Source organism: Lampetra fluviatilis, chromosome 69 (assembly GCF_964198595.1).
Source record: "Lampetra fluviatilis chromosome 69, kcLamFluv1.1, whole genome shotgun sequence".
NCBI classification, from domain to species: domain Eukaryota; kingdom Metazoa; phylum Chordata; class Hyperoartia; order Petromyzontiformes; family Petromyzontidae; genus Lampetra; species Lampetra fluviatilis.
In genome coordinates this window covers 2,364,553-2,387,545 of record NC_136343.1, presented here as the reverse complement: position 1 = coordinate 2,387,545, position 22,993 = coordinate 2,364,553, and the positions used below count along the sequence as shown (strand labels likewise).

The 22,993-nt window shown below is 54.1% G+C and overlaps 1 protein-coding gene across 2 annotated transcripts in view; it reads left to right on the top strand.

Annotated features, from left to right (window-relative positions):
- LOC144952645 (RNA binding protein fox-1 homolog 2-like) overlaps positions 1–22,993 on the top strand; it is a 66,288-nt gene that overhangs the window by 25,608 nt on the left and 17,687 nt on the right. The window contains exons 2-6 of one of the 2 annotated variants that reach the window (XM_078883122.1): positions 7,237–7,518; positions 9,385–9,438; positions 17,658–17,750; positions 20,418–20,481; positions 21,115–21,364. In XM_078883122.1, the coding sequence (XP_078739248.1) occupies positions 7,237–7,518; positions 9,385–9,438; positions 17,658–17,750; positions 20,418–20,481; positions 21,115–21,364 (743 nt within the window). The remainder of the gene's footprint in view (positions 1–7,236; positions 7,519–9,384; positions 9,439–17,657; positions 17,751–20,417; positions 20,482–21,114; positions 21,365–22,993) is intronic. The other variant, XM_078883123.1, reaches the window with a different exon arrangement.

The following is a 22,993-nucleotide window of genomic DNA, read 5'->3' as shown; positions in this document are numbered from 1 at the left end:
TGTTTACCTATCTTCTAATTTGCACTATCATCGTTATTTTATTATTGTTTGTTATTGTAACGTTACTACCCCTCGCCTCTACTGGACAGTTGTGAAAAAGAGTTTTATAGCTCATAGAATTCCTCCTGCAGTGTAAATAAATACAGGAACTCCTCGACTTAGGAACAAGTTAGGTTCCAGAGGTCTGATCATACGTCGATTTGTTCATAAGTCCAACTTTACTCCTGTCAATTCTAAACATGTTGTGCATTATGTACACTAAACATGGGTATGGCTTTAAAAGTTGTATATTCTCCTGTCGATGTAGATGCCACTGGCACTTCATGTTCTGCAGATGCCACTGGCACTTCATGTTCTGCAGATGCAGATGCCACTGGTTCTTCATGTTCTGCAGATGTCGATGCCACTGACACTTCATGTTCTGCAGATGTAGATGCCACTGGTTCTTCATCTTCTGCAGATGTATATGCCACTGGTTCTTCACGTTCTGCAGATGTCGATGCCACTGGCTCTTCATGTTCTACGTATGTAGATGCCACTGGTTCTTCATCTTCTGCAGATGTCGATGCCACTGGCTCTTCACGTCCTGCAGATGTAGATGCCACTGGTTCTTCATGTTCTACAGATGTAGATGCCACTGGTCTCTCATGTTCTGCATATGTAGATGCCACTGGTTCTTCACGTTCTGCGTATGTAGATGCCACAGGTTCCTCATGTTCTGCAGATGTCGATGCAACTGGTTCTTCATGTTCTACAGATGTAGATGCCACAGATTCCTCATGTTCTGCATATGTAGATGCCACTGGTTCTTCACGGTCTGTATATGTTAGATGCCACTGGTTCTTCATGTTCTGCAGATGTAGATGCCACCACCACCATCTTTTGCGCGGCAATTGAACTTACAACACTCAGGTCCTGACAGGCAACCGGACATTACAGACAGGTTTTTCGTATCTCTGAAATTTCATGAGTCAAATGTTGATAAGTAGAGGAGTCCCCATATTCTGATTCTGATACGAGCAGCATTTGTCCCCAACTGTCTGTTGTTACAGGCTATATGGGGGCGGTCCCGGTTTTTTGTATGTTTCTCTTGTTGCTGGCCGTTAACGCTGTGGGTGGTTGAGAGTTACCCTCATGGGCCCGCTCGCAAGTGCCCAGTGGCCAGATGGAGCTCCGGACTGATGCAAAGGGGGCCTTGTTGAGCCCTTTCCACCTTTCGATTATGATAACCGCTAGACCACAGAGATAGAGAACTGAGTTCAACACTGCCCATAGACTCAACACTACCCAGACGCAATACTACCCATAGACTCAACACTGCTCATATATTCAATACTGCCCATAGTCTCAACACTACACCTCAGATTAGCACAATTGGCTGTGTACGGTGCGAAAACATGTCAACATACGTACGTAGTGTATACTAGTGTTGTGTATAATAGTGTAGTGTATAGCGTAGTGTATATTAGTGTAGTGTATTATAGCTTAGTGTATACCGTAGTGTATAATTGTTTAGTGTATAACAGTGCAGTGTATCGTGTAGTGTATAATAGTGTCGTGTATTATCATCGTCATCACGATCCATGGGGCAGATAGCCCGTAGTAGGTGTCCCACTACTGCGTGTTTAGTTTTTTGTTGTTTCCACTTTCCTCTCTCTGTCATGTAGTGCCAATCTACTCAAGTAGTGTCCACATCTTTCTGGCACCAATCTCCTGATGTCATTGTCTTGCCATTACGCTGTTAGCAGGTCTCCCTCTTTCTGGTTCCTTCCATTTTTTTTTACATGGAAAAGTATAGCAGAAGGCAAATCCGCTGAATTTCGTGACGTTGATTGTAAATGAGGCAGGAAAACGTGGAGGACCCTGTAGAAACCACCCACATGACCACCACGGGTAGAGAGACACAAAAACTCTAAATATAGAACAGGCATCGTCGGGATCGGGATCGAATCTCCCATATACCAAGCGAGGTAATTAACATCTCCTTGCTGCCGTGGCACAGTTAACTGAATCCCCTCTCCACCGCTCAGAGCTCTTCTAGATACAGCGAAAAGCCACTCTTGAATGGCCACGTGGGATGTTCGAGTGCTCGCTGCAGAGGAGAGAGGCTGCCAGTTCTCTTTCGGGAGCTGGACGAGTACTTCCTGGACCTCTGTCGAATATGGGAGGTCCGGTGGACTGGTACTGGCTCCAGTCACCATGGAGGGATGGACAGTCCTCTACCTGGGCCAGCGAAACTGCCAAACTACACGGAGTGGCTCTTCTTGTGAACGAAATAATGAAGGGTGCATGGGAGCATGGTGGTGAGGTGAGGAAAGTTGTAAGCCTACTGTGGGCTCGCCTCCCCTTCAACAGGAGGTGAGAAATTATGGTGGTGGTTACTTATGACCCCACTGAAGATGAACATCAGTGGAGGGATGCAGGCAAGGCTGATGAGTCGGTTGCCTTCTATGACCTATCACAGGTGCGAGCTAAAGTAGCCCCTCAGGATAGAGTCATCCTGTTGGGTGACTTTGATCCCTGAGTGAGTCGTGACGCAGGCTGCTGGATTTGGAGTGATTAGAAGTCATAGGCCAGATCAGCTCAATAATAACAGTAGGGGACTGCTAGACTTCTGTATAGCTCATGGGCTTGTAATCACCAACACGCTGTTCCATCATCGGCGCATCCACACAACGGCATGGATGCACACCGGGTCCAAGCAAGGACTATATCGTGATGGACCATGCAAGCCCATGTCCTTAACACCAGGACCATGGACCTGATCTGCTCACTGACCACTGGCTTGTCATCTGTAATAGGTGCCTGCAATTCTTCCACTCCGGTGGTGGATGTCCATCTAGGACCCCGTTCAAACCCACTGTGGCCTGGTCTCAACTAGCTGATGGTGAAGGTTACAAGTGAGATTTTCATCATCGCCTGCAGCCGGAATTTGCATTGTCCCCCTCCCCTCCTGATGCCGAGATGATTGTGGGTGAGGTTTAGGACTGTAGCTTATGCAGCTGCAATGGTTCCTATGGGTACACAGTCCAAACCTCTCCAAAGACCCTGGCTGATCGAGGAGGTTTTCTGCCTGGCAGAGAAAAAACGACAAGCCAACTCTCACCATTTACAGCATCCAACGTCAGAGAAGGGGGAGGCTTACCGCAGCCTTCGCTCAGAGGTTCAGAGAGCTGTGCGGTGCTGCAAGGGTGAGTGGTGGTCGTGGGTTTCTGAGGAGATGGAATCTGCCTCAGTAGCCCATGATCACGAATTTCTCTTCAATTCCATCAAAAAATGTACTTGCAGCGCCACACATATTACCATCCTTAAGGGAAAGAATGTTGAGCCGATCTCCGACCCCCAGGAACAGGTTTCCAGGTTTGCTGAACATATCTGAGATCTTTGGGGATGGAAAATCCATAAAAAATTATGGGGCAAAGTGGGGATGACTGTTCAGGCTGCGGTACCTCAAATATTCGAAGTAGTTACTCCCTGTCAGTCGCTGGCTGAAGTGCCACCTGTTGAGGAAGTACAGAAGGCGATCCAGAGTCTGAGACCAGAAAAGCGCCGGCCAGAGCTGAAGGATGCCCTGGTGGTCCCCATCTTCAAGAAGGGGGACTGCACACACTGAAGTAACTACAGGGGCATCTGCCTCCTCAGTGTGTTGGGAAAGGTCCTGGCAATGATTTTTCAACATTCCCTTGCCAGGCACGTGGAGGAGATGCTTGCGGAGACCCAATATGTTTCCAGTCCAGGGAGGTCCTGCACAGATGCCATATTTTGTCCGTTTTATTGACATGGTCAAGGCCGATTATACCATCAATAGGCCTAGGCTCTGGGTTGTTCTTTTTGGTATCGGAGTCCCTGATACGCTGCACACAATCATTTAGGACCTTCATGATGGTGGACAGGCCAAGGTAAAGCTGCATGGCTGGGAGTCAGAGCCATTCTCTGTTCACTTTAGGGTGCGACAGGGATGTCCTCTGGCTCCTACATTATTTAACATATTTTTCGACCAAATAGTTCAAGAAGCCTTCCATGGCTGTATCGGACGAATCTCCATCTGGTACAGATACATTGGGAGGCGGATCGATGCCCGACTGCAGTCGAGTGATGGCCAACCATGTTAGGTATGCTGATGATCTGGTGATTGCTGCTCACTCAGAGGAGGAGTTGGAGGTGTTGCTGCTCTATCTGGAGTGTGCCACTAAGAGGTGGAGCCTTACCATCAGCCCCACCAAAACTAAGTACCTGCCTCCACCCCCTTAACTCCGCATTGTTGATGGGGCAATTTTGGAGAAATTGGAGAGTTTTCCAAGCCGGGCAGTATGCTTATGACCAGCTCCAGATTGACAGCAGAGGTCTCACTGAATCAGTCGAGCAGCATTATCTTTTCATCAGCTGGGTTGAAGCTAACCTGGTCTGTCGCTCCACATGAAGCTTCGGTCTTCTCGGCCATGGTCATGACCTCCGTTCTCTATGCTTGCGGAACGTAGACCCTGCTAATGGAACACCTTCGCCAGTTGGCCTGCCCACGATCCTTCCTGGGTTTAACCAAGCTGGATTGTGTAAGAAGCTCGCACATCTTTGAAAGATCTGGACACAGTCCCATCAGTAAGCTCCTCCGTCAGATAAGGCTGCGTTGGCTGGGTCATATAGCCCGCATGCCCACCCACCACATGGCTAAACAGCTTTTGTTCGGCTGGATAGAGGGGGCTAAACGGGCGCGGTACGGGCTGGAGAAGAGATGGAGTGATGTGGTACAGGAGGACGTGGAGCTGAGTGGACTTGCCGATGACCGGCTCCAGCGGTGTCAAGATCGGCCTCTATGGAGGAGGCTCGGTGAATGACGCTACTGAGTAGTCGCCCTCCAACAACAACACGGAGGGCAGAGGAGCGATGCTCACAACAACGAGTGGAGTGCTGTGCGACTAAACCACAGCAATTAGGCACGGTAAAGGGCACAGGTGGTGCATCGGCGAGCCATCTCAGTCACCCAACTCCTTGGCACCTGCTGGGTCTGCCCCTTGACCTCCTGCCAGCTGGCGTTCGATACTTCACGTGGCCATAACGTGTACATAGCCTGGCACAAGTGCCGTGGTGACGTCACCGCCACTTAGTGGCGAATGGCGGTTGTTGTTGCGGCTATGGGGGGTAGGGCGAGGGGGGAGGTGCGGGGGAGGGGCTGTGGGGGGATGGTGGGAGGGGCTGTGGTGGTTGGCGCCGTCTGTGGGGGATTGGGGGGAGGGGCCGCGGGCTGCCGAATTCTCTGAATAAGTAAAAGGGGCCATGGGCTGATCGAGTTACACGTGGGGCAGTCGGTGAGTGACTGGGTGTGGTGGTGGTGGTAGTTGTTGTGATGGTGGTTGTGGTGGCGTTGATGGTTGTGGTGGTGGTGGTAACAGCTTTAACGATTGTGGTAGTTGTAGTGGTGGCGGTCGTGTTTGGGAGCGGTGGTGCAGCGATGACGATTATTTGAGCCGGTCCTGGCCTCCCCTAGGTCGACTCGGCCTAAAATGAGTACCTGGTGCAGTGTGTATAGTAAACATCAACACTGGGGGAGACAAAGACGGCCGGGCGTGGTGCTGGCCACCCACGCCCTCGTGTGCCACAGTGCCGGCCTTCAAAGCTGCATCTACTCGCTAACGGCACTTGCCCCCAGCAGTCTGTTAAAGGCTACACGGGGGAGCTTTGTCTTTGTGGCAGTGGAGCTGTTAGCGCTGTGTTACAAACCCAGCGACCCGAGTTCGATTCCCGCTCACGGCCACCAACGCCAGTGACGATTATCTGAACTGGTCCTGGGCCTCTCCTAGGTCGACTCAGCCTCAATTGAGTACCTGGGTGCGGTGAGTTGTCCCCTCTTGCTCCGTGCCGGCCTTCATCGGGAGCACCACGGTGGCTTAGGGAGATGTTAACTCCATCGCCTGGTATGCAGGAGGGATCGTGGATTCGATCCTGACCCTGGCGATGCCTGCTGTACATATGGAGTTTGCGTGTCTCTCTGCCCGTGGTGGTCGCATTTTGCTCTCTCCGTCCGTATTCAGAATCAACGTCACTGTGCGTTCAGAGTACTTTGCCCGCTGCTATAGATTTGCACGTGATGTGAAGCCACTTTCGTTGAGCTATCCTTTGTGATGGCCAGGTCGCTTCAGGAAAGGAACTAATTAGCTCAGTGGAGTCCTTACACCTGGCCACAAATAAGTAATATTTAAAAATACTTTTTTTTAAAACTCGCTTTAATTAAATGTACCCTACTCTTAATGGCAGAACTCCACGACTCCGGGAAGTGGCCGCAAAGCTTGCCATAGCGTAAGGTACCGTGGTGATTTACAGCCAACGTGAGTTGAGCGTGGACAGTTAGACCCAAGCCGAAACATAACATTTAAAATGAATGTTTAAAAATACTTTTTTTATTTTTTTGATAGAATATAGTTTTGTCATCAGTATGACATAAGTATACCAAGTTTGCAGTCGATACCACATTGGGAAGTGGGTTACAATTGAGTTACACGATTTGAGGATACGACAACAACGACAACAACAGACAGAGTGGGTTAAATAAAAGCGTGTAATAATAATAGTGTAGTAGGTGCTGCTACTTGCTACTAACAGCACTTGCCCCGACAGTCTGTTAGAGGTTATACGGGGGATCTTTGTCTTTGTGGTAGTGTAGCTGTTAGCGCGCTGCACTATGAACCCGGCGACCTGAGTTAGAGTCCCCACTCAGTTGAACATCTGAGAACGTTCGAACCATGTCCTGGGCCTCTTCCCCTAGGTCGACTCAGCCTCAAATGAGTACCTGGAGTGGCGATGTTTACTACACGTACAGCACCAGGTACACATTTGAGGCTGAGTCGTCTTAGGCGAGGCCCAGGACCCGTTCGAATATTCGCTATCACTGTGTCTATTGGTGGCCGTGAGCTCAAACCCCTACGCTAATGCAGAGACCCATAGCCCCACACAAAGCCCCATAGACTCACACAGAGACCCATAGACTCGCACAGAGACCCATAGCCCCACGCATAGCCCCATAGACTCACACAGAGACCCATAGCCTCGCACAGAGACCCATAAACTCACGGACGTCATCGCAGCGATGCACCAACCCTACTCCTGATGCAAATCTTTAGTTTCATTAACCACCTCCCTAATCACTAGCCCCGTGTCTCCACCCCCCCCTTGTGTCCACCCCTCTCCCTCCCAATCTCCCCCCCCCCCCCCGTGCCTCTCACCCTCCCCTCCCACGTGTATCAGGCGGAGGGCGCTGTGCCCCGGACCATGGATGAGTCCCCGGGGGATTCTGGTGGCGGTGGCGGCGGCGGTGTGGTGGCTGTGGCACCCCCCCCGACACCCCCACCCCTGCCTCCTCCCCCCCCACCCCCTGCCAGCCCCTCCCCCACGGGGGCCCCCACCCCTCCGTCGTCCACCACCTCCTCCACCTCGTGCTCCTCCTCGTCGTCCGCCACTCCCAAGAGGCTCCACGTCTCCAATATCCCCTTCCGCTACCGTGAGCACGACCTGCGGGCCCTCTTCACGGTGAGCTAGGCACAGCTCACACGCTCACCAACACGCTCACCAACACACTCGCTCACCAACACACTCGCTCACCAACACACTCGCTCACCAACACACTCGCTCACCAACACACTCGCTCACCAACACACTCACCAACACACTCACCAACACACTCAGTCACTCACCAACACACTCACCAACACACTCACCAACACACTCACCAACACACTCACCAACGCACTCACCAACGCACTCAGCAACGCACTCACCAACGCACTCACCAACACACTCACCAACACACTCGCTCACCAACACACTCACTCACCAACACACTGACTCAGCAACACACTCACCAACACACTCACTCACCAGCACACTCAGCAACAGACTCAACAACACACTCACTCACCAACACACTCACTCACCAACACACTCCCTCACCAACACACTCACTCACCAACACACTCACTCACCAACACACTCAGCAACACACTCAGCAACACACTCAGCAACACACTCAGCAGCACACTCAGCAGCACACTCAGCAGCACGCTCAGCAACACGCTCAGCAACACGCTCAGCAACACGCTCAGCAACACGCTCAGCAACACACTCACAAACAGACTCACAAACAGACTCGTCAACATGCTCACTCACTCAACAACACACTCACCAACACAATCATCCACTCACCCACTCACTCACCTCTTGAATCATTCGCCAACACACTCATCAACACACCCACTCACCTTCACACTCACTCACCTATTTACTCACCTACTCACTCACCAACACACTCACCAACACACTCACCAACACACTCACCAACACACTCACCAACACACTCACCCACTCACCTACTCACTCGCTCACCTACTCACTCACTAACACTCACCAACACACTTACCCACCCACTCACTCACGTATCCCAACCACCCAGTCACTCAACCCATCCTCCCACTCGCGCATCCGCCCACTCACCCACTCACTCACCCACTCACTCAACCATTTACCAACACACTCACCAACACACTCATCCACTCACTCACAACACACCCACCCACTCACCCACCCACCTGCTCACCCACCCACTCACTTACCCACTCGCCCACCCATCAACCCACTCACGCAACCACTCACAAACACACTCACAGACTCACTCACCAACACACTCACCCACTTACCCACTCACTTATTCGTCCACTCACCCACCCTCTCGCTCACCCGCTCTCTCACCAGCTAACCCACTCATTCACTCACCAACAGTCACCAACTCATTCACTCACCCACACGCACTCACTCACCCACCCACACACCCACTCCCTCACTCACCAACACTCACCAACTCACTCACCAACTCACTCACTCAACTACCCACTCATCCACTCACTCACATACTCACTTATCCACCCATTCACTCACCCACCCACTCACCCATCCACCCACCCACTCACCCACCCACCCACTTACTCACCTACCCACCCACCCACTTACTCACCTACCCAACCACCCAGTCACTCACCCACCCACCCTCCCACTCACTCACCCCCTCATTCACTCACCCACCCACTCACTAACCACTCACCCACCCACCTATTCACTCACTTACCCGCCCACCCACTCACTCTCCCACCCATCCATCCACCCACCCACCCACTCACTCACCCAATCACTCACTCACCCACTCACTCACCCACTCACTCACTTACCCACTCAGCCACTCACACACCCACTCACTCACTCACCCACCCACCCACCCACATATTCACGCACCCACCCACTCATTCACACACCCACCCACTCAAACACCTCAACCAACCATCCACTTACCCACTCGCCCAACTACCCACTCACTCTGTGTCGTGATCTCTGTGTTGTCTCTGCCAGCGCTTCGGAGCGATCGTTGATGTGGAGATCATATTCAATGAACGAGGCTCCAAGGTACACAACCCCCAACAACAACCACACAGCCACACACCCACACAACCGCACAGCTGCACAGCCACACAGCTGTACAGCCGCACAGCCACACAGCCACATACCCATACAGTTTTTGGTGCAGTGTTGAATCTGTGGCCAGTGTTGAGTCTATGGTTCAGTGTTTAGTCTATGGGTAGTGTTTATTCTAAGGTGCAGTGTTTAGTCTATGGGTAGTGTTGATTCTATGGTGCAGTGTTTAGTCTATGGGAAGTGTTGAGTTTGGTGGAGTGTTGAGTCTATAGACATTGTTGAGTCTGGTGCATTGTTCAGTCGATTGTGCAGTGTTAAGTCTATTGTACAGTGTTAAGTATATGGGCAGTGTTGTCTCTGATCAATGTTGAGTGGAAGGACAGTGATGAGTCAGTGGTGCAGTGCTGAATCTGGTGCATTGTTCAGTCTATGGTGCATTGTTGAAACTATGGTGCAGTGTTGAGTACGGGCAGTGTTGAGTCTATGGGTAGTGTTGAGTCTATGGGTAGTGTTGAGTCTATGGGCAGGGTTGAGTCTATGGGCAGGGTTGAGTCTATGGGCAGGGTTGAGTCTATGGGCAGTGTTGAATCTATGGGCAGTGTTGAGTCTATGGGCAGTGTTGAGTCTATGGGCAGTGTTGAGTCTATTGGCAGTGTTGAGTCTATTGGCAGTGTTGAGTCTATGGGTAGTGTTGAGTCTATGGGTAGTGTTGAGTCTATGGGTAGTGTTGAGTCTATGGGCAGAGGAGACGTGGTGATGCGTCGCCCTCTAGCGGCCGCTTGGAATGGATTGAGGCAGGCAAGAGGAGTGACTTTGCCATGGCGTAACAACAACGACGATGACTTTAGAAAACAACTACCACCATCACCACACTTGAGCAGCAACCACCACCAAATAACCACCACCACAACGATCATCGGCTCAATCACCAACACAACAACAACCGCCATTTGCCACTAAGTGGCGGTGACGTAACCACCACGACCATCAGCGTCAACGCCACCACGATAACCCACCCACCACAGACACACCCCCACCACATGCACGGCTGCAGCCACAAAGTGCAACCACCTCCACCGCACACGCCACCTGCAACCTCGACAACCACAGCAACCACAAATATAATCACTACCTGCAACCAACGCAACAGCCACCACCACCACTACCAACGCCACAACACATTGCACCCACCAGCACGAGTACATCTGTGTGTGTGATGTGCGTGTGTCTACACACGCGTGCGGAACCGCCGGTGAATATATCTACCCGTCGTGGGTGGGCCTCTCCCGATAGGTCGACTCAGCCTGAAATGATCATCCAGTAGCCCGTGTGTGGGTGTGATTTTTTGCATTGACAACATCACCATTGGGAGCACGTCAATTGGTTCTGCCATGCTGATGTGACTGGCGACGGCCTTCGTAGGTGTACCGCCCCCCCCCACCAACAGCTGTAGTTGGGCTGGCCAGACAATGATCCAATAACGGTGGGAGCGAATCGATTCACAACCCCCACTGGGGAGACTTTCTAGAGACCGGCACGTGAGAAAGAAAGAAAAAACACCACACGCACACCTTGGGTCCGTTTATATTTCACGGATGATACATTTTCGAATGATGTTTTTTCTTTACGATATGTCACGCGGACCGCACCAATTTGAGCACCAATCGTAGGGCGCTCCTAAGTGGGAGATTTGGCAGATCTCAGCTGCCCCCTTTTATGAGCAGTTTTGAGAGCAAACGGACCTAGCTAAGCTTTTCAATGTTTGCTGGTGATTTGCTTATGGAAACAGCTCTCTTAAATACTTAATACATTCTTCTAACGTTCCTTTATTAAACTTGCGTGTTTTAAATATTACAAACGATGCTTTTAATGGTATAAAAAGGTATCGACTTCCTATCGTCTTGGAACAAATGAATCCCTTTAACGTGTAATTTCTCATATTTAATGAATGATTATTTCAATAAAACTATGGTTTTTCATGTAACCAATTAACATCGTTAACCAAGGGGCCACCACTGTTATTATTGTTCTGATTCTTATCGCAGCTTTAAGGGAAGGCGATTTCCGTGACCGTCGTAAGGGGCAGGAGCTAAAGAGGAAGGGTCGGGGCTGGAATAGGAAGGGGCGGGGCATAAATAGGAAGGGGCGTGACATAATGAGGAAGGGGCGGAGTATATAGCGGAAGAGGTGAGGCTGAACGAGGAGGAGGGGGGTTAGGGCTGAACGATTTGGGGAAAATATCTAATTGCGATTTTTCTGACATATTGCGATTTGATTTGCGATTACATTTTTTGTAGTCAAGCTTCAGTTCAATATTCACTGTGTAATAGATTTAAAAGATGTGATGGAGCATTACCACCATAAAAATATAAACTGCTCTATATATTTTAATGCAAGTATGAGAACTTAAAAGATGAAGTGCTTCCAACATGTATTTAGAAAAACAAATGTAATTGAAATAGAACAATCAAACATAGAACAATTGTTAAGCTAAATAAAAAAAGTTATAATAAAAAAAGAAACAATTCCAATAAAGTAATAGAACTTTTAAAATCATAAAAAAAATCGCAGCCTTTGCGATTTGATAATCGCATTAATTCAAAATAATTGTTCAGCCTTGGGGGGGGGCGGGGGGGGTGGAAATGCCCAATATATTTAGGAGGCGCCTCGACCATGGAGCTTCTTCCCCGTTAATTTAATGAAATGGAAGCAGAGAATTGAATGAGCGTAGCAAGCACCAACCACGCATTGATTCAGATGTTGCCACAGGGAACCGCTCCATGTATCTTTAAGAGGTTGGATGCCTTTAGCAGTCTTAAGCTGCTCGGGAACGACAAATGGGTTTTTGAGCAAACTTAATCCGCTTTGGATCTCACCCATGCATGAGTGTTTTGGCGCTTTATTCAGCCACTCGCGCTGCCGTCTGTTAATGGGTGGTTGTAAAAAAAAACTCTTCGCTGCACACAATGGAAACCCTTGGCACCTGAAAACGGGGAGAGAGAGAGCGCCGCTATCATTCGTGTCTGATGTGGTGTGATCTGGAATTTTCCGAAATATGACCGACCGAAGCGTGTCCGCGAGCAATCAAATCTGGTACGCGATGAGAAAGAACCCATAATCGTGACAGGATGTTATCTTATCAGGCCCAGGAAAGCCACATGCAAAAAAGAAATCCAGATACATACACAAAGACAAAGATCCCCCGTATAGCCTGGACAGAGTGTTGGGGCAAGTGATGTTAGCGGGCACCTATGAAGGCCGGTACCGTGGCACACGAGGGGGATGGGTGGCCAGCACCACACCAGCCACCTTGGTCTCTCCAGCAGCAATGTTTACACACCACAGGTACTCATTTGAGGCTGAGTCGACCTAGGAGGCCCAGGACCGGTTCAGATAATCGTCACTTGTGTTGGCCGTGAGCAGGAATCGAACTTTGGTCGCCGGGTTCGTAGCGCAGCGTGGCGCGAACCACTACTACACTACCGCTTAAGATGCACACATACACATGCACACACACGCAGAGAAACGCAGACATAAAGCACGCAACTGCTGGGCATCGTGCGTAAAAAGTTAAACCATTAGCAGTTCCTGAAGAACTGCACTGCGGTTCCTTTCTTGTCTTGGGTGACCCTTCAGACAAAAATGTCGAGCACAAGCAACTGTTAAAGGCCACATTTGGGGGTGGGGGAGGGGGCGGGCGATCTTTGTTCTTGTTGTTTTATGTATGTGTGTACACACGCGTGCTCGCACACACACACACACATGCGCTATACCTCTCCCACCCCTCACCCACCCCCATCCCCCTCACTCAGAGCCGCTGGAGTCGTGTAGCCCTGCAGGACCTAGACATAGCCCTGTGAAACCTCACTCCACAGAATATAATCCTGCAGAACCTTAGCCTGCATACCTAGGCCTGCAGAATCTAGCCCTGCAGAACCTGAGCTTGCAGAATTTAGCCCCACAGAGCATAGCCCTGTAGAACTTAGCCCTGCTGGAACTGGGTTTGCAGAGCCTAGTCCTCCAGAGCTTTGCCCTGCAGAATCTAGCCCTGCAGAATCTGGCCTCAGGGAACTTAACCCTGCAAAACACAGCACTGCAGGATCTGGGCCTGCAGAACGTAGCCCTGTAGATCTTAGCCCCGCAGGATCTGGGCTGCAGTGCCTAGCCCTACAGAATATAGCTCTGAAGAATCTGGGCCTGCAGAACTTGGCCCCACAGGATCTGATCTTGCAGAACCTAACCTTGTAGAGCCTAGCTCTGCCAAGCTAGTCGAGTGAAGCCTATCCTTGCAGAATGTTGCACCTCAGAAACTGGATCTGCATGCCTATCCCTGCAGACCTGGGCCTGCATACCTAGCCCTGCATACCTTGGCCTGCAGACCTAGGCCTGCAGACCTAGGCCTGCAGACCTAGGCCTGCAGACCTAGGCCTGCAGACCTGGGCCTGCAGACCCGGACCTGCATACCTGGGCCTGCAGACCCGGACCTGCATACCTAGGCCTGCATACCTAGCCCTGCAGAACTTGGGCCTGCAGAACTTGGGCCTGCAGACCTGGGCCTGCATATCTAGGCTTGCATACCTGGCCCTGCATACCTAGGCCTGCATACCTAGCCCTGCAGGGCCTGGGCCTGCAGACCTGGGTCTGCAGGACCTAGTCCCCCTCCCCACCCTCCCCCCTCCCCCGCAGGAGTATCCTCTCACAAACGAAATCCCTCTCCCGGCGGAGGCTCTCGCCTCCCTTGTGACACTCTGATCTCTCCCGACAGATCGTGGGACTCAACGACACACAAATCGCCCCCACCCCACCCTGTCCCTTTACCCCCCCCTACCCCTATCGACGCCTATCCCTTTCAGATCCCCCTTTAGACAACATTCCCCCCCCCAATCCCCACCGCCGCCCCCTCTCCCCCCCACCTCCCCCCTCGGGGCTCCCCATGTGTGTGTGCCAGGCCAGGTAAAGGAGGGGGAGGCGGTGGGGAAGTTGTGGCTGTGGGGCGCTGCTGTGGGCTGGGGCTGATTGTCGTTGTTTGTGCACGAGGTGTCATTGGGGGCCCCCCTGGCATTTCTAACCCTGACTCACTCACTCCCTTCTCCCTCCCTCCCTCACCTCACCCACCACTCCTTACCCCTCACCCGTGGATCACTCACCAACCCCCATCCCTCCCTCCTACTCCTCGTCACCAAAAACGAGGTAGAATCGCAGTGTCCTTCACCCTCCGAGGCGGTGACTGAGGGATGTGGGAGGAGAATGAGGGAGTAGGGGGGATATCGAGAGATTGGGGAGAGTGAGGGAGGGGTAGGGGGGAGAGGGAAGGGTGGTGGAGCCAATGGCGATGAGTAAGGGAAAATAAAAAAGGCTTCAGGATTGTGTAGAGGATGTAATTTTGGTCAAGCAAGAATGTATGGCATCGCAGGTGATGGAAAATAGTGTTTAATGAATGATTAAGAGGCACCGATGGTGGAACCGGTGATCAGTAGGGGGGAAAGTAGGAGGGACGAGGAGGGACAAGGAGGTGGGAGGAGGTGAGAGGTGGAGGAGGAGGATGAGGGAGTGACGATACGAAGGGAGTGATTCCGGATGGGGGGGGAGTGAGGAGGGGGGGAACACCCCAACCCCCACCAAGCCCCCTGCATGCTGCTGCTGCTTGTGACGATTGCTGCACGGTGTCCCTCCCTTTGTGATCGGTGGCGCAGCCCGAGACGCGGATCCGGGCCGTGATTTGACTCCTCGTGTCCCTGTGGATCCCCCTGCCTCTTCATACCCCTTGTGTGTCACCGTGTGGTGTCCATGTCCCCGTGTCACTATGTCTCTGTGTCAGCGTGTTACCGTGTGTCTGTGTCACTGTGTCAGTGTGTGTTTGTCACGCTGTCCCTGTGTCTCCGTGTCCCTGTGTCTCGGTGTCACCGTGTATCTGTGTCAGCGTGTCCCTGTATCTCTGTGTATCTGGGACCACCGTGTGTTTGGATAACCATGTGTCTGTGTCTCCATGTCACTTTGTCTCTCAGTATCCCTGTGCGTGTTTCCATGTCTCTGAGTATCCCCGCATCTCTGATTGTCTGTGCGTGTCTGTGCATGTCCCTGCGTCTCTGTGTCTCCGTTTCTCTGTGTGTCCCCGCGTGTCTGTTGGTGTGTGGTGTGTGTGTGTCGTGCGTGCGTGCGTTGCCACTGTTGTTTCCGTCCTTGACGCAGTGCGTTCTCCATACCCCTGTTGTGCTGCATGCCGGGTTCATCATTTTGTGACGTCGCCCTTTGTGACATCACCATTGTGACGTACCCGTAGAGACGTCACGTGTCATGTTGTGTCGCTCCCCCCTCCCGTCCCCCCTCTTCCCCCCCCACGCACGTGTAACCACCTGCATTGCTCGTCTTTCTGATTGGCTGGTTTTTTGCCCGGTGCTCTCTTGTCTGCTCATTGGCTGGGCGCTGGTCATGTGGTGTGCACACTTGCACGTGATTGGTTGGTTTTGGAGTCATGTGGGGGGGATTTGTGTTTTGTTTTTTTTCGTGCATGAGCGACGTGTCCTTAACGGTGTCAGCGCCCAGCGTCACACAATGCACGCAGCACAGCACACAGCATACGCACAGAGAGCAGCACAACGCATGGCAGAATGGCATACACACCGCATGACGCACAGAGCAGCACAACATACAGCTTACACACAGAGCAGCATAACACAGCATGCGCACCGAGCAGCACAACATACATACACACATGCACAGAGTAGCACAACATACAGCATAACACAGCATACGCATAGAGCACAACAACACACATCGCAACACACAGTACGCACACAGAGTAGCACAACATACAGCATACACACAGCAGCACCGCACGCATCATACACATAGCACAGCACAAAGCAGGACGGCACAGCATACATACAGAGCTACACTATACACATCACAGCATACACACAGAGCAACTCAACACATACAAAGGCCAGCACAACAGACGTCATCGCAGCACACAGCAGCATTAACCAGAGCAGCATGACACACAGCATCCACGTAGCATCATAGACACAGCATCACAACACACACAACATACTTAGCCTTACAAGTTGCAGCATCATACACAGGAGTAACACGAGACGTGCATAGCAGCTCAACAAGCACAGCATACACACAGCATACGGACAGTGTCGCCCCACACTCAGCATCATACAGCATAATACATTCATAGAGCAGCACAACATGCCACAAAAAACTCGCACAAAGCAGCAGCAGTAGCACACACACAAATTGAGCAGCATACGGCATCATTCATAGAGCATCAAATACACAGCATCACGCACAGAGCGGCACAACACAGCATAAACGCAGCATCAGAGAGCATCGTGCACACATCATGCACAAAGAAGCATGCACACAGCAATCATGCACACAGCATAAACACAGAATCATACAGCATCTGACAGTATCGTGCACATAGCAGCATGTACACAGCAGCATGCCCACAGCAGCATATACACTATATAATGCCACGACACATTTCTCAGCATCATCACAACACAAAGCACAACCAATATAACACCACACAGAATCCTATACTCATTATCACAATCCACAGTATCATACACATCGCAGCATATCACCTAGCATCACAACATACGCAACAAGCCACAACATACGGAGCATCACAACACACAGCATCACAACAAGCACACCCACACGCAGCCACACAGTCACATCACACTCAGCACAACACCCACTCACACCACACACAGCACAACAGTCACATCACACTCAGTGCAATACAGTCACACCACACACAGCACAACACACCACACTCAGCACAAAACACAGTCATACACAGTACAACACACAGTCACACCACACTCAGCACAACACTCACACCACAGCATAACACGTAGGGCAGGACCAGCAAGATAATTACAACACCCATACAGCAGATCCTGATGCATCTCAGCACGCCATACACACAGCATCACCGCACACGACAAGCCTCTCTTGAACCACGTGTAATGTGTGCTTTCTGGTGTGCTGTGTCCCTGGTTTGTGTCGTGTGGTGTGATGCGTGGGGTGTGGTGTGTCGTGGTGTGTCCTGGGTTTGTCTCGTGGTGTGTGTCGTGTGGTGTTTGGTTGTGTGGTGTGGCATGTGCTGTGGTGTGACGTGTGGTGTGTGTGGGGTGCCGTGGTGTGGGGTGCCGTGGTGTGGTATGATGCGTGGCGTGTTGTGCGTGTAGGGGTTTGGGTTTGTGACGTTTGAGAAGAGTTGTGATGCAGAGCGAGCGAGGGAGAGCCTCCAGGGCAGCCTGGTGGAAGGACGGAAGATTGAGGTGCGTCACACCCTGTCACGTGGCACTCCATCGCACGACCACACGCCGCATCACACGACTACGTCACACCATCACACACCACGTCACACCATCACACACCACGTCACACGATCACACCACGTCACACCATCACACGCCGCGTCACGACCACACGCCGCGTCACACAACCACCACACACCACGTCACACCATCACACACCACGTCACACCATCACACACCACGTCACACCATCACACACCACGTCACACGATCTCACACCATCACACACCACGTCACACCATCACACACCATGTCACACATGTCACACCATCACACACCACGTCACACCATCACACACCATGTCACACCATCACACACCACGTCACACCATCACACACCACATCACACAATCAAACGACCACGTCACACCACGATCATGTCAAACCACGTCACACCGTCACACCACGTCACACCATCACACACCATGTCACACTACCACACACCATCACACACCACGTTACACCATCACACACCACAACACCATCACACACCACGTCACACCATCACACACCACGTCACACGATCACACCACGTCACACCATCACACGCCGCGTCACGACCACACGCCGCGTCACACAACCACCACACACCACGTCACACCATCACACACCACGTCACACCATCACACACCACGTCACACCATCACACACCACGTCACACGATCTCACACCATCACACACCACGTCACACCATCACACACCATGTCACACATGTCACACCATCACACACCACGTCACACCATCACACACCATGTCACACCATCACACACCACGTCACACCATCACACACCACATCACACAATCAAACGACCACGTCACACCACGATCATGTCAAACCACGTCACACCGTCACACCACGTCACACCATCACACACCATGTCACACTACCACACACCATCACACACCACGTTACACCATCACACACCACAACACCATCACACACCACAACACCATCACACGACCACGTCACACCATCACACACCACGTCACTCCATCACACACCACGTCACACCATCACACACCACGTAACACCATGTCACACCGCCATATATACCATCACACACCACGTCACACCATCATACACCACATCACACCATCACACCACGTAACACCACGTCACACCGCCATATACACCACGGCACACCATCGACCATTCACTTTGTGGGAAGAGCTAGTTGCTGGGTGGGCGTGGCCGTTTGGAAGTGGGCGTGCCCCTGCTAAAATGAGAACGGGGAGCGGTGGCGCAGCAGTTAGCACTACGCCGCGCTTACGAACCCATCAGAGACCCCGAGTTCTCCCCCCGTGTGTCTCCCCGCGTGTCTCTCCATAAGTCTCTCTGTGTCTCCCCCCGTGTCTCCCTACGTGTGTCTACCCGTGTCTCCCCCTTTGTGTCTCCCCCCGTGTCTTTCCATGAGTCTCTCTATGTCTCCCCCCGTGTGTGTGTCCCCCGTGTGTCTCCCCCCCGTGTGTCTCCCCCCCGTGTGTCTCCCGCCCGCGTTTCCCCCCGCGTCTCCCCCCGCGCGTCTCCCCCCGCGTCTCCCCCCGCGTGTCTCCCCCCGCGTGTCTCCCCCCGCGTGTCTCCCCCCGCGTGTCTCCCCCCGCGTGTCTCCCCCCGCGTCTCCCCCCGCGTCTCCCCCCGCGTCTCCCCCCGCGTGTCTCCCCCGCGTGTCTCCCCCCGCGTGTCTCCCCCCGCGTGTCTCCCCCCGCGTGTCTCCCCCCGCGTCTCCCCCCGCGTCTCCCCCCGCGTCTCCCCCCGCGTGTCTCCCCCGCGTGTCTCCCCCCGCGTGTCTCCCCCCGCGTGTCTCCCCCCGCGTGTCTCCCCCCGCGTGTCTCCCCCCGCGTGTCTCCCCCCGCGTGTCTCCCCCCGCGTGTCTCCCCCCGCGTGTCTCCCCCCGCGTGTCTCCCCCCGCGTGTCTCCCCCCGCGTGTCTCCCCCCGCGTGTCTCCCCCCGCGTGTCTCCCCCCGCGTGTCTCCCCCCGCGTGTCTCCCCCCGCGTGTCTCCCCCCGCGTGTCTCCCCCCTTGTCCCCCCCGTCTGTCTCCCCGTGTCCGCTTGTTGAACCCGTCAGAGACCCCGAGTTCGATTCCCTGCTCAAGGCCACCACGAACGCCGGTGATGGCGATTATCTGAATTTGATCGTGTGCCTCCCCAAGGTCGACTTTGCCTCAAATGGTTTGTAGTGAACATCGGCCACTGGGGGAGACAAAGGTGGTCTGGCGCGGCTGCCTTCATAGTTGCTGCTATTCGCTACTCGCTTCATCCTGCTCCTAGAGTCTGTTAAATATGCTTCACACACCGAACCACGCCGACAGTTCCATCCTGAACCTTGACGCCGGCTGTCCACTGGGAGTTTGCGTGTCTCTCTCTCCGCGTTTAGATTGAGCACGGCGTTGACAGTTATTTGGGATGCTGCGATGCATTTCCACGCGACGATGGTAATGACCACTTCGTTGACCTATCGTTTGTGATGGGCGGGTCGCTTCTGAAACAGAGCTACTACATAGCAGCTCAGTGGACCTTACGCCTGGTAAAATAAAAATGTATTATAGTTTTGAAGGCTATACTAGGGATCTTGCTTCCAAATGACCATACTTCACTACTCTGACCCTCCTTCCCCCTCCCCCACCCAGGTAAACAATGCGACTGCACGGGTTCAGACGGGGAAGAAGCCAGGAGTCTCGTACGCAGCAAATGGTGAGACGCACGGAGACACGGGGAGACCCACGGGGGGAGACACTTGGAGACACGGGGCGACAAGTAGACACAGGGAGACGCATGAGGAGACACACGGAGGGAGAGACGGCGGTGAACAAGGGGGGGGGGACGGACACACGGGGGGAGACAGGGGGGAGACGCAGGGGGGAGACGCGGGGGGAGACACAGGGGGGAGACACGCGGGGGGGAGACTGGAAGACACGGGGACATGGTCTACTCCTGTACCCAGACTGCAAGCTAGACCCCCTGGATATTAAACACCACGGAAACCTCTCTCCACCATCTACTCTTTACCCAGGCTGGAAGCTGGCTCCCCGTGTGCGTGTGTGTGGTAAACACCACGGTAAACCTCTCCACCGTCTACTCTGTACCCAGGCTGGAAGCTGGCTCCCCGTGTGCGTGTGTGTGGTTAACACCACGGTAAACCTCTCCACCGTCTACTCTGTACCCAGGCTGGAAGCTGGCTTCCCACGTGTGTGTGTGTGTGGTAAACACCACGGTAAACCTCTCCACCGTCTACTCTATACCCAGGCTGGAAGCTGGCTCCCCACGTGTGTGTGTGTGTGTGGTATAAACCACGGTAAACCTCTCCACTGTCTATTCTGTACCCAGGCTGGAAGCTGGCTCCCCACGTGCTGGGCGCGCCGGTGAGTGCCCCTGAGCTGTACGCGTTGGGCATCCCCTACATGGGCGCCGGGGTGATGTCGGCGGGGCTGCGTGGGGGAGCCGGAGCCTTCCGTGGCTCTCGCTCCTCCTCCTCAGCGGCAGCTGCGGCCGCGGCCGCAGCGGCGGCTGCTGCGGCTTCGCGGCCGGTCCTGCGAGCTGCCGTCTCATCGCTCGCAGCCATCCCCTCGTACGCAGGGTGAGTGGGTGGGTGCGTGGGTGGGTGGGTTGGTGGGTGGGTGGGTGGGTTGGTGAGGGGGTGGGTGGGTGGGTTGGTGAGGGGGTGGGTGGGTGGGTTGGGGAGGGAGTGGGTGGGTGGGTTGGTGAGGGGGTGGGTGGGTGGGTTGGTGAGGGGGTGGGTGGGTGGGTTGGTGAGAGGGTGGGTTGGTGGGTGGGTTGGTGAGGGGGTGGGTGGGTTGGTGAGGGGGTGGGTGGGTTGGTGAGGGGGTGGGTGGGTTGGTGAGGGGGTGGGTGGGTGGGTTGGTGAGGGGGTGGGTGGTTTGGTGAGGGGGTGGGTTGGTGGGATGGTGAGGGGGTGGGTGGGTGGGTTGGTGAGGGGGTGGGTGGGTGGGTTGGTGAGGGGGTGGGTGGGTGGGTGGGTGGGTTGGTGAGGGGGTGGGTGGTGGGTTGGTGAGGGGGTGGGTGGGTTGGTGAGGGGGTGGGTGGGTTGGTGAGGGGGTGGGTTGGTGGGATGGTGAGGGGGTGGGTGGGTGGGTTGGTGAGGGGGTGGGTGGGTGGGTTGGTGAGGGGGTGGGTGGGTGGGTGGGTTGGTGGGTGGGTTGGTGAGGGGGTGGGTGGTGGGTTGGTGAGGGGGTGGGTGGGTTGGTGAGGGGGTGGGTGGGTTGGTGAGGGGGTGGGTGGGTGGGTTGGTGAGGGGGTGGGTGGGTTGGTGAGGGGGTGGGTGGTTTGGTGAGGGGGTGGGTGGGTGGGTTGGTGAGGGGGTGGGTGGGTTGGTGAGGGGGTGGGTGGGTTGGTGAGGGGGTGAGTGGGTGGGTTGGTGAGGGGGTGAGTGGGTGGGTTGGTGAGGGGGTGAGTGGGTGGGTTGGTGAGTGGGTGGGTGGGTGGGTTGGTGAGGGGGTGGGTGGGTTGGTGAGGGGGTGGGTGGGTTGGTGAGGGGGTGGGTGGGTTGGTGAGGGGGTGGGTGGGTTGCTGAGGGGGTGGGTGGGTGGGTTGCTGAGGGGATGGGTGGGTCGGTTGGTGAGGGGATGGGTGGGTCGGTTGGTGAGGGGGTGGGTGGGTCGGTTGGTGAGGGGGTGGGTGGGTCGGTTGGTGAGGGGGTGGGTGGGTCGGTTGGTGAGGGGGTGGGTGGGTTGGTGAGGGGGTGGGTGGGTTGGTGAAGGGGTGGGTGGGTTGGTGAGGGGGTGGGTGGGTGGATTGGTGAGGGGATGGGTGGGTGGGTGGGTGGATTGGTGAGGGGGTGGGTGGGTTGGTGAGGGGGTGGGTGGGTGGGTTGGTGAGGGGGTGGGTGGGTGGGTTGGTGAGGGGGTCGGTGGGTGTGTGGGTTGGTAAGGGGTTGGGTTGGTGAGGGGGTGGGTGGGTGGATGAGGGGGAGGGTGGGTGGGTAGGTGAGAGGGTGGTTGGGTGGTTGAGAGGGTGGTGGGGTGGACGGGTTGGTGGGTCGGTGGGTCGGTGAGAGGGTGGGTGAGAGGGTGGGTGGATGAGAGGGTGGGTGGGTGAGAGGGTGGGTGGGTGGTTGAGATGGTGGGGTGGGTGGGTCTGTAGGTGGGTGAGTGGATGGGTGAGTGGATGGGTGAGTGGATGGGTGAGAGGGGTTGGTGAGTGGGTGGAGTGGATGGGTGGGGTGGGTGAGAGGGTGGGTGAGAGGGTG